Source organism: Trachemys scripta, chromosome 7 (genome assembly GCF_013100865.1).
Source record: "Trachemys scripta elegans isolate TJP31775 chromosome 7, CAS_Tse_1.0, whole genome shotgun sequence".
Lineage (NCBI taxonomy): Eukaryota > Metazoa > Chordata > Testudines > Emydidae > Trachemys > Trachemys scripta.
In genome coordinates, this window is record NC_048304.1 from 121,580,571 (window position 1) to 121,593,059 (window position 12,489).

The following is a 12,489-nucleotide window of genomic DNA, read 5'->3' on the forward strand; positions in this document are numbered from 1 at the left end:
AACAGGAGTAGAGCCTGCCTTTCATGCAAAGGTTGTTGGTAAATCCGAGGCCGCTAGGGCTGGATAAATGGCAAACTGAGATTCCTGTGGAAGGGGGAAGGTGATATATGAGGCTTTTGAAACCTCTAGAATGGCCTTTTAAAGTCTGAGGTTTTACTGAGTTCCAGCAAACATCTTTTCCCCATTATTTTAAACAGTGGTTTCCCAAGAGAAATTTAATTTACGCAGACAAGCAAAAAATGAATAGTCATTCCAGATTTACACCGGTCTGTCACAGACAGCAGAATTAGATCTCGTGTATTTCTAGCTAACTGGAAGCCAGCATGATTATTTAAGGTACTTTTCTTACCCACCTGCTAGGATCTACCAGTGCAATAGAATAAAACAAAACAAGCCTGCTAGACTTCCAGAGACTTTGAAATTCAAAAGATTTAATTTCCATTTTAAAGACTGTTAATGAAATCCTGCCTTCACTGAAGTTTTCCTCCCACTGGGGCTGGGATTTCAATTTATAAGCTTTTCAGGGCAAGGACTATGCCTACAAGGCAGCTAGCCCGATGGGGCCCTGATCTCAACTGGGGTCCCTAGGCAGTACTGCAGCAGTGTATCTCCCAAGTAGTATGGGCTACAGTAAACAGATCAAACATGTCCTCTGTTTTCTACAGTCTTCTCATAGAATATCCAGTTAAATCTAGTGTCTCAGTCCTTCTCTTCAAGGTGTTCCATGGTCTGGGCCCAGGATATCTAAAAGAGCCTAAAGTTTTGGGATAAGGACGGTGGCCAACAACTCCACCCCTCAGGGACAATGGAACTTTGTACCACAAGGGTGAAGCTTATCTGTGCAGGAGACAGAGCTTTCTCAGGGGAAGGTCCCAGACTGTGGAATGTACCACAAACTTACCCAGTGCAAGGTGTACTTCTCTGACCTGCCTTCTCTAACATAAACACCAGCGTAGGGGTGGACGCATTTATAAACAAACAAATAAACGTAACCGTAACAAAACGTTCCACTGCAGACAAAATTTCTCCCCCTTGAGAGAGGACGAGAAAGATAACAAACTAGGTTTGATAATGTTAGTCGCTCACTCAATGCTTTGCTGAGAGGCGCTCAGATATCATGGGGATCAGGGCAGTATGAAGACCAAAGCAGAATTGATAGAATAGATTTGTAAAAACAAATAACAAGTAAAAGCCAAAACCCACATTTATTGTGAGTTCTAAGTAGAGGCCTTAGGAAAATGAAATGACATTTAAAAAACCTTGAGATCTATGATATTTGCATATTGTGTTCAACTTTTGAGAAAGGTACAAACTTGCAAAAAGAGAGTTAGGAAATCTCACTTAGTGTTTTTTTTTTTATTTAACTAGGCCTATTTCACTCCTATGTTATCCATTTTTGAGGACCCCAATTAAGAATACAAATCAGCTTGCACCCACCAAGTACAATTCTGAACCTTGTGTTTTTTCTATTTGTAGCCATTCCCATTGAACGTTTTCCAAAAGTGGCCTTTTTGTAGAAACTCGATGAAAAACTAAATTTCTGGGTTGCGAAATGCCCTGGAATGAAGTGACAAATATTTTTGCACAAGAATCTTGTGGAAAAATTTGTTTTTGTGCAGCTTTGGCTTTAAACCTGGCAAATACGCTCCTCACGATGCCCGTGCGCTGGTGGTTTGTCTGTCAATCTAAGGTCCTTAGATGGCCCTCATCACTGTCATGTCTGAGTACCTCATACTCCTTACCGTATTTATTCCCCCAACAATCCCCATGAGGCAGGGCTGTGCTATTATTCCCATTGTACAGATTGGGAGCTGAGGGATACAGAGGCCGAGTCATTTGCACTCAGGAAACCTGTGACAGATCTCCTGGGTCTTAGACTAGTGCCTTATCACTGGACCATCTTTCCCCCTGTAGGGGAGAAGAACAGGAGTACTTGTGGCACCTTAGAGACTAACAAATTTATTAGAGCATAAGCTTTCGTGGACTGTAGGGGAGAGAGATTGCACGACCTTGTAGGGATCTGCTGTCAGCCTTTTTCACTTGGTACCGTGTCCAACCTGACATGGGAGTTGAACATGGTAATAACAGATGGGGATCCTTGGTTAAGAAGACATCTGAAGGCTCCCCCTCCCATCAGGAAAGAAGAAAGGGAAAAAAATATTCCACTATGATCCTTTGTTCCGCCTTTTCTCTGAGGCCTCTCCAGGGAGCTGAATGCAGTACCCCTTATCTTTTAAAAAGCATAAAGGCAATTATCTACCCACAGACCTTTGCAAGGCAGCCTGATGTAGCCAGAGGCAGGGAGCGATGCTTATCCAGCCACGATCTCTGGAGATACAGAACCTCACACTTGCACAGACTGAAACAGCAAGAGCTCCTGCTGCTAAGCATTTGGGCTGCGAGATAGGAGGAGATGCAGTCCTGCTCCTTCCATTTCCTCTACCAGATCCTTATCTTGTGTTGGTAGATGAAGTTTGACATTTACTTTAAAGACACAGTAGTGGGCCACACTCTGCGTTCCGTTACACTGGGATCCATTTTTTTTCTATATTTGTGTGGCTGGAGGCAAGGACGTGACAAGTCAGGAAATAATTGTTTTAACCATGTTGTGGTGAACCAGAGGAACGGGGTTAAGGAGGGCCTTGGGGTCCAACTAGCCCTGCCCCGTTATATCTGCAGCCAATGCCAGGCCTGGAGAGGAGAGAAAAGGTGGGAGCCTGACTCAGTTGGGGCTGACCAGCAAAGAGGCAGGAGCTAGCTCTCGCCTTGCCTGGGGGAAGGAGCTCTAGCCTGCTGACTGAGGCAGCCACCAGCAACCAAGCAGTGTCTTCCTGGCAAAGGAGACCGAGAAAGAGGCCTCGGAGCACCCAGCCTGAGAGGAACCCTGGTGACCAGAGCATGGAAACCTCGTGGGGGTTCCCACTCCGCCAAACTGATGACTTCCCCGCCCAGAGGAATCTGGGATGACAGCAGCAGGACGCCATGCAGTGTCCACGAGAGGGCACTGGTAGAAGACAAGGCACAACAGGAACTTGGACCATAGGGGCCACGCCCCAAATGGTAGAAAGTAGCCCAGGGCAGTGAACATATACTCCATGCTGGGAGGTCCCCTACTCAGGGGTGACTTACACAGGGCCTTGCATCTTGTGTCATCACTTTCACTGGTGTTAACTCGGTGCAAAACGCTGCCATTCCCATCTGGCTGTTTGACAGGTGTAAAAGATATCTGAAGGTACAAGGCAGTGGTGAATCCATCTCCCAGTGTATAATGTACTATACAGTTGAACTGTATCACATGAGGCTGATTTGGGGCTGTATTGGGCCCTCTAGCCTGCAGGGTTTGTACAGTTGCAACTCCCTAAAATGAGTCTGGCGGAGATTCCTTTCATAGATTGCACAGTCAGAAGGGATCACTGTGATCATCTAACATAAGAACGGCCGGACTGGGTCAGACCAAAGGTCCATCCAGCCCAGTATTCTGTCTTCCGACAGTGACTAATGCCAGGTGTCCCAGAGGGAGTGTGACCTCCTCTAGTGTGACCCCCTCTGTAACACAGGGCACAGAATTTCCCCCAGATAATTCCTAGAGTACATGTAGATCTTTTAGAAAAACATCCCATCTTGATTTACAAATGACCAGTGATGGAGAGTCCACCATGACCCATGGTAAATTGTTCCAATGGTTAATTACCCTCACTGTCAAAAACATACACCTTATTTCCAGTCTGAATTTGTCTAGCTTCAATTTCCAGCTCTTAGACCTTTCTTTGATAGATTGAAGAGCCCATTATTAAATATTTGTTCCCCATGAAGATACTTTGGCTTTGTCTACACTGGTACTTTTGTCATAAAAACTTTCATCGCTCAGGGGCATGAAAAAACGCTCTCCCCACCCCTCCGAACTACAAAAGTTTTAACAACGAAAAATGCCGGTGTGGACAGCATCAGGGGGTAGCCGTGTTAGTCTGTATCTACAAAAACAACAAAGAGTCTGGTGGCACCTTAAAGACTAACAGATTTATTTGGGCATAAGCTTTCGTGAGTAAAAACCTCACTTCTTTGGTAGGAGCTGCACTCCTGGCGACAAAGCTACCGCCCCTCATTGGAGGTGGTTTTATTTGTTACCAGGATAAAGAGCAGCCACACAGCGCAGCCACAGTGACACAGCCGCACCATTGTAAAGTGTGCAGGGTAGACCTAGCCTTACAGACTGTAATCAAGACATCCTGTAACCGTGTTTTTGTTAAGCTTAAATAGATAGACTCAAGAAGCGCAATCACTGTAAGGCATATTTTCTAATCTTTTAATCAGTCTGGTGGCTTTTCTCTGAACTCTCTCTGATTTATCAACATCCTTGAATTGTGGGCACCAGAACTGGATACAGGATTCCAGTAGTGGTCACACCAGTGCCAAATACAGAGATAAAATAACCTCTCTACTCCTGCTTGAGATTCCCCTGTTTATGCATCCCAGGATGGCACTAGCTGTTTTGGCCACAGCGTCACCCTGGGAGCTTATGTTCAGCTGATTAAGCGCCATAACGCCCATATCTTTTTCAGAATAATTGCTTCCCAGGGTAAAGTCCCCCACTGTGTAAGCACGGCCTGCATTCTTTGTTCCTGTATATACATTTATATTTAGCCGTATTAAAACACACATTGTTTTCTGGTGTCCAGTTTACCATGTGATCCAGATCACTCTGAATCAGTGACAGTGACTTGTCCTCTTCATTATTTACCACTCCCCTAACGAGTGTGTTATCTGCAGACTTTTTTATCAGTGATGATTTTATATTTTCTTCGGGGTCATTGATAAAAATGTTAAACAACTGGGGAACAAGAACTGATCCCTGCAGGACCCCACTGGAAACAGGCCCACTAAATGACGATTCCCCTTTTATATTTATATTTTCTGACCTAGCAGCTAGTCAGTTATAATCCGTTTAATATCTGCCATATTAATTTTATATTGTTCTAGTTTTTTAATCAAAATGTCCTACGGTACCAAAATGCTTCTCCAGGGAGAAAGTCTTGGGCTGCCTGTGAAGGAGATATGGGAAGTAGTCTGCAGATCCCTAGTTTTGGGGGAAAGCAGCAGGCCTGGGATGTGCCAATCCTTCCACGGTTAGCTGTCCTCCCTGCCTTTGTGGGAGCAAGACTGCCTCTGGAGCCAGACTGCCACTATTTTCTCTGCACAAACCTTCATTTCCAAGGTGTGCAAGGAAAGTGTGGCAGGTGACTCAAGCATGGCTCCTCACGTGCTTCAAATGGGGGCACGAGGTGGAATGTAGCAGCTCTCCTGGCCCCTGCTCAATCCCACCAGCAGCATGTGCCCGGTGCCCCTATAGATTTGGGGCAGAGGGGGATGGAAGGAGTGTGCTAATATTTTAATAAAGCTTTAAACCCAGGCAAAGTAATGTCAATCGGAGTTACTAGCGTGGATTGGTGGAAGACCCTGCTCTATGCTGTGTAACACTGGGCATTCTCCTGAGAAGCCTATGGAAGCCCAGGGTGAGTTCAGGACAGAACTACAGCTTTCATTTAGACTAACTTTGAGTTTGGTGCTGTGTTTCTTCTAGTGTGCACGTGGGACTGAGTGGGATTAGACTGTCAAACTTATTAAAGATTGGAAATCATCTCCTTATATAGACACACACATTGGGCCTGACTTTTCTGCCTTTGAACTGCAGCCAATGCTTTAGGGCTCCTCAGGCACTGTGTTGACATTTTTTTTCTTCCCCCGAACAGGTATATATCATAAACGTAACATGGTCTGACTCAACTTCCCAGATCATCTACCGGCGATACAGCAAATTCTTTGATCTGCAGGTAACAGTTCATTTTACTTACTGGAAATATTACTTGTATTGGTTTGTACATTTCTGCACCATCATAATAACATTAAATAAGACTTTGCACTTATATAGCCTGTTGCCTCGAATGATCTCAAAGCACTTTGCAGACTCTTCACAGGATGTGAGATAGGTAAATCCAGTATTATCCTGCCTGTTTTACAGAAGGGTTAATTGAGCCATTGAGAGGTTAAGACCCAGATTTGTCAAGAATGGCTTCTAGTTTTGAGTGCCTAACTTCAAACACCTAGGGCCTGTTTTTCAGAAGTGACTTGCTTGAGGTCACACAATGAGTCAGTGGTAGAGGTGGGAATAGAACACGTGTCCTGACTCCCAGTCCCCTGTTCTAACCATTAACCCATCCTCCCCTTCCAGAGATAGGAACAAAAGCCAGGAGTGCTGACTTCCATGGTGTGGAGAAATGCTATTGTGGCACAACTGCAACTCTGCTGCTGTAGGGTAGACACTTACTACAGCGACAGAAGGGTTCTTCCGTCACTGTGGTAAATTCAGCACTCTGAGAGATGAAGAATTCTTCCATTGAGGTGTCTACATCAGGGCTTAGGTCAGCCTAACTACATTGCAGAGGGCATGACATTTTTCACAGCCCTGAGTAATGTAGAGACGTAGACCTAACTTTGAAGTGTAGACCAGGCCCCAGTCCTCTTCTTTAAACACTAGAACATGCCTCCTCACTGTATTCATGTCTATGTATTTCGATGTGCTCTATGCCATTTCATCCTTGTCTCTCCAGCAGCAGCCCGTGTTGGTATGAAAATGAACTTTGCTTTACAGTTACTTGTGTGTTTTCCCAAATTACAAAATTCAGCATTGGCTCCAGTGATTAAATTATTTGCTATGCTGTTCCTAGGCGGTTGGAAGAGTGAGAGGGCTTCTGCTTGGTATCCTAATTAGCAATAATCCAGACCCACTGCTATCTTTCTAGGCAGCTAGAACATAATTGGCTGGGGTTATAAGATCACTCTGAAGTGCACTGATTGCTCTGTCATACTCGTGAAAAGCTCAGAGCTCCAACCCTCTATCCAAGCACTGTTGAATGTTGGGAAAATGTTGATCTGTTTCTGAAGCTTGCGGTTTGGGCCTGTGTGTGTTTAGAATACTAAGAAAGTCCCTTCTAGCTAGAGTCATGGATGTGCACAGCCAGCCGCAAACTTCAAAGCCGTGTCACGATCAATGAGATCAAACCTGTCTGTCATGCTGAACCTGCAAGAAACAGGTTCCTTGATTTTTGGGTGGCCAACGTGAGATTCCTTAAAGAGGCCTGATTTTCAGAATCAGCTCCCTTTGACGCGTCTGTACTTGGGCACCCCAAATCATTAGTCACGTCTGAAAAATGCAGGCGATAGTGCTTTAGTTTCTTCAACCAAAAGCTTGACCTTTACGTAGCGAGTCCCCTGACCCAAATCCCTAGTTTGTGGTACGGATGAAATGAAATGGAATGAAGGCAGAAAAGGGAACATTCATCATCTTTCCTATGTTTCCTTTTGCATTCCCACCCCTCACCCCACCCATCAACTGGGCTGAAGTGCGTAGACTGGTCAGTACCAAAGCCATAGACAGTAAGTCCCAAGTGTTTCTCTGTGGCTGATGTTGTGCTTGTTCACTGATGTGCAGCTTTCTGTGTGTATTTGTATTGGAGTAAGGGTCATGGCCAAAGCGGTTGTTTCTTTCTTTCTTTTCTTTCTTTCTTTTTTTATTTTTTAAGCTCCAGTTCTGTTTTCATGTATATATTCTTCTGGGTCTCCTAGCCTTTCCTGGTGGGTTTGAAAAGTTCCCATCAAGCTGAAGTTATCAATGGGGTTAGTGTGTTGGACAGGAAATGATGTCTCAATCAGGGAGAGTGAGTCCTGAAAGGTCCCATTGATAAGTGCAAGTGCCTAGCGCCAGTGAAAAAACTCCTGCTTGTACAACATGGCTCCCCCCCACTAGAAAATATTACAAGAAAGGAATGAAATTCCCTTATTTAACCCTTTTCCCTCCCAGGGATTTCAGGAGTCGCCCTTTGTGCCAATTGGAAGGGCACCAGTGTACAAAGAAATTTGCAGCCTTCCTTAAGAAGGAAGGAAAGACAGCATCTCCAGTGACTAGAGCACAGGGTTTGAAGTCAGGTGACCAGGATCCTCATCCCAAATCAGCTAGCGACTCTCAGGGCAAGTCACTCACTTCTCTGTGCCTCGGTTTCCCCGTTTGCAAAACGGGGGCAATGATGCATGCATGCTATTGTAGGGTGCTTTGAGATCAGTGGGTTAAAAGCACTACTGGAGTGCAGAGTATTATTGTTATTTTAGTCATATGAATTATGCTGGGCTCCTGGTGAAGATGGACATTACTAATTCCATCAGCAAAGAGGCATGCACTGCACTCACTTCCCTTTTAACATCTTTAATTATCATTCTATGAACAGCTCAGCATCAGGGATTTAAAATATGAAATCAGCTCTCTTGGAGCTTCTGCAGTGGGTCAGAGAGGGGAGTTAGAAGGTCAAAGACAATAGTGGGGTTTCATGGGATGCCCCCTCACAGCCACTAGCTCCTCGCTCCATCTGTGGCGACTCCCCTAAGAGAGGGCAAAAATCCATATCATCAGCACAGCATGCAAATATAGAGGCTTTGAGCATGTGAATTACATTTGGGATGAGGAATGCAAGTTGCCCGCAGCCCAGGGACTCTCTCCCCTCCCCCCCCCGCCCATGTAGCCACCCCATGGCCACCCTTTGTGGAGTCACTTACACCTATGCAGAGCAGGGCTGCTACTTCGGCCTGTTGTAACTGTCCTGGGAAATACTCCTGTAGTTTGCAGCTCCGCTCTCCATGCCTACTCCTCTCCACGCTGCTGCTGTGGAGAGAGATGCCACAGTGTGGTGCTTTATAGCACACCGATCCCCCAGCATTGCTCCCCTGCAGAGTGTAATAGCAGTGGTTCTGCTGCCTAATGGACCTTTGAGTTCCCCTCAAAGGTTGCGGGATTCACCTGATAGGGAGGAACATGGTGCTGTTGAGATGGGACAATAAGCTCTTTGGGGCAAGGACTGTCTCTTTTGTTCCATATTTGTACAGCGCCTAGTGCAATGGAATTCTGGTCCATGACTGGGGCTCCCAGCAGCCACTTCAATTAAATAAACAGATGATAGGATCCTCAGAAGTGATGAGCAAGATTTTAAACTTGAAACAAGTTTCAGCAGACCTCCTGGAGCGAGGAGGGGATTAAAATGACATCTGGGCCTAAGCTGCAAACTCCAATTGTAGGAATCAATCCCCAGTTCCCAAAGCAAAGCTCAGGTGTTTTGGTCTGGACCACAGGGCAGGCTGTAGGGAAACACTATCTGGTTCATGATGAGCAAGGCAATAACTCCAGCATCCCTTTCCCTTTGCCCAGGCCCTGGGGGGTGTCTAGGAGGCCGACCAAGGTGGAAAGTCGGGGAGAAGTCAGACTCCACACTCAGGGCCACAGGGCTGGGCTGATCCCTGCACTGGGGAGATTTTATTATGTGCTTGCTGAGCATAGTAACACTGTTTTGCATAAGCAAGTCCATTTACTCCTCCCTGCATACTCCCTACTTCACTATAAACAGAAAATCAAGCGTGCACTCAGTGGTGTAATGCAAGCTGACTCAGTGGCACCGTATGTATCCCAAACAGCTGGAGTTTTCTGAGAGGCAAGCTTGTCCCATCGTGTCTGGACTTCTGGACTTTGCTGTGCACCTATATGTGTTTCTTTTTGCTTCTGAATGGACGTAGAATAACAAGAAAGGCTTGTAATGACTTAATCAAAGCTGCAAGGGCTGATGTTGACAGTGATACCTGATAGCCCTCGAGGGGCAGCCAGCGGAGCTGCCTGGAGGAGGAGAAAAAGGAATACAAATAATTAATTTTGTTGCTACGATTTTTTGTTTCTTTTAAAAAGCCCACCCTTTTCCAGTTGCAATCTCCATTGGCAACGACTGGGAGGTGGGAGATACTATTTCTCCTAAATGCTTTCTAGCAAACCCTCTTCTTCAGCCCTGCAGGTGTGAAGAGTCAGCCCCAGTTCTCTTCCACTGATGCAAATCCCAGGTAGCTTCAGGGGAGTTACTCCAGATTTGTTCATAGAATATCAGGGTTGGAAGGGACCTCAGGAGATCATCTAGTCCAACCCCCTGCTCAAAGCAGGGCCAATCCCCACTTAAATCATCCAACCAATTTTTGCCTCATATCCCTAAATAGCCCCCTTAAGGATTGAACTCACAACCCTGGGTTTAGCAGGCCAATGCTCAAACCACTGAGCTATCCCGGGTGTAAGTGATCTGAATGAGGGGCCAGACATGTTTATACTTTCTGTGCAATTTAAGAGCTGGAGAGTGCTGAATGGAATTGGAGAGTGGGTGACTGTCATTTAAACTGGTACCTGTTCTGTAATGCTTGATGAAATAACTTCTCCTCCCACACTTCCAGCTGAGGGCTGGAGATTTATAAAGTGGGGTTTAAATTAAACGATGCAGTAATCTCCTGATTTAATTGGTGACAGAGTCCCAGCCAGTGGTGACATGGATCAAATCATGGCAGCAGAAAATGTGCTGGGGTTGAAATTTCAGTAAATGGGATCAGCAGTATTGATTAACTCAACGTTCAGTGGTGCTATCAAGTACTTGTCTTGTCTCATCTGTTGCCTTCCACTCTGTGGAGTCACTTACACTTGTGCAAATACAAAATAGGGGCTAAAAATGCTACTATATCGGAATGGTAGCTTTGGACACCCACTTTGCACAGAAGTCAATGACTGCACAAATGCTACCATTCCAGTACAGTAGCATTTTTACCCCCGCTTGACATTGTCTCTGCTTGGGTGAGAAGGGCTATTCTGCAAGGTGAAAGGCAGCGGAGAATCAGGTATAAGTTAATGTGAAAGTGGCATTAACTTCTATGGGTTGGCAGTCCGTGTGTGAGCAAAATGGGTGTAACTTACTAGGTACTGCTCAGTGCGGCGTAGTATTCTGTGGGGACTCTGTGCAACTCCTACTGATTTCAGCGCAAGCCCCTCTCCACTTATATCAGCGATGGGTTTGGTCCCACCCATGTTTGGGATGGTGCGAGGCGTGCACTTCTGCTTTTCTTGTACACATTTGGTTAGTGATATGCCCCCTTTAGCCCCTTTGGTGTTTCTTGCACACCCACTGACTATCAAATCCATGCAAGATATTCTTAAAATAACATACATCTGTTTCACACTCAGTCTTGGCACCATGATTTCCATCACTGCTGAATTTGGTCCAGTCACTTCCATGGGACATTCTTCTGCTTACGCCAAGCTACATATGGCCTTTTGTGCACGGGCTGGGGGAAACGAATACCAGCGGAACAGCTCAAATAACAGAACAGAAGGAAAAGGCCAGAGGCGAGGGCGTCTTTCTTTAAGCTGCATTAGAACATGTGCATCAGCGATCGGTGTGGATTTCCAAGGGCTTCCCCTTGTTTGTAGTTCTAAAATCTAACTGCTTTGGGGAGGCAAGAAGTGAGCATTCAACTTCAATGGAGAAATGACCCACCAGCAAAGCACCACTCTGAGCAGATTAGACGTGGACTGGAGTGAAGTGAGTTGACTGTGGTGTAGCTAGGGTCTTTCATCAGATTTCATTTTCTTCTGGGTGAAGTTCACACTTAACAGCCCCAGTACCTGATATGGGGTAGGCCCCTCCAAAAGGATAAAGACATCTGTTTGTAGCAAGTCCTAACCTTTCACCTGGAACGTGAGTAATTAGAATCCATCTAAGGTCTCCCAGCATTGCAAATTGATTCGCTAGTCATTGTAATAGGATATGGGCATGTGTTAGTAGTTCACCCATGCTGCACTCCCCTAATGTTGGCCAAATGAGCTTTTCATAGTAATTATAATACCTGGCGTTTCTACAGTGCTTAATGTATTCAAAGAGCTTTATAAGACCTGGAGCCTGATTCTTCATGGCCTTATATCTGGTGTGATCATCGTGCAAAATGGGTATAAAATGCTGCTCATGCTGGAAGTGAGTGGGAAATTCTGATCTGGGTTCACTTGACACTATGCAGGGGTGCAAATGATTATACCAGCTCCAAGGCAGTGGAGAACTGGAGCCTGCAATTAACTAACCCTCCTAACACCCATGTTAGATTGGGAGTTATTATTAAGCGAGTTTTGCAAATGGGGAAATTGCTATTCAGAGGTGAGTCTAAGCTGGCATAACTCATCTTCTTTCAGCCCGTTCCATGTGCAAGTTACACCAGTTCAGACTCCCTTACGCCCTCAACCACATACCAGCAGGTCTCATAAAAAACCCTCTTACACGTCACCTATGAATTTGGCCCAGTGAGCCGACAGGCTCTGTTCTGATCTCACATGTGTAAATGGGATCTGTTGCCTTCTGCGGTCAGTGGAGTTATATCAGGGTATGACCAGATCAGAATCTGGACAGAAGGATCAAATTCTGCTCTCAAATGTCTGGACTTTCCATAAATTTCACTAGGACCTGACAGTGTCGACTGGAGGTCAGATTTTTTTGCCCTATATATAAGAATCCTTTCTCGCAGTATTGAAATGCGGCCCCCTCCGGGGCGGTGAAACACAGCAGCCATTTTTAACAGCATGCAGTTATACTACACATCCTCAGT

At 45.5% G+C, this 12,489-nt stretch overlaps 1 protein-coding gene across 1 annotated transcript in view; it reads left to right on the top strand.

Annotated features, from left to right (window-relative positions):
- The window catches only part of SH3PXD2A (SH3 and PX domains 2A), a gene marked incomplete in the record, with an annotated part of 374,021 nt that overhangs the window by 60,609 nt on the left and 300,923 nt on the right, over window positions 1-12,489 (top strand). The window contains 1 exon segment of the mRNA XM_034775874.1: window positions 5,748-5,828. Within this exon segment, the coding sequence (XP_034631765.1) occupies window positions 5,748-5,828 (81 nt within the window).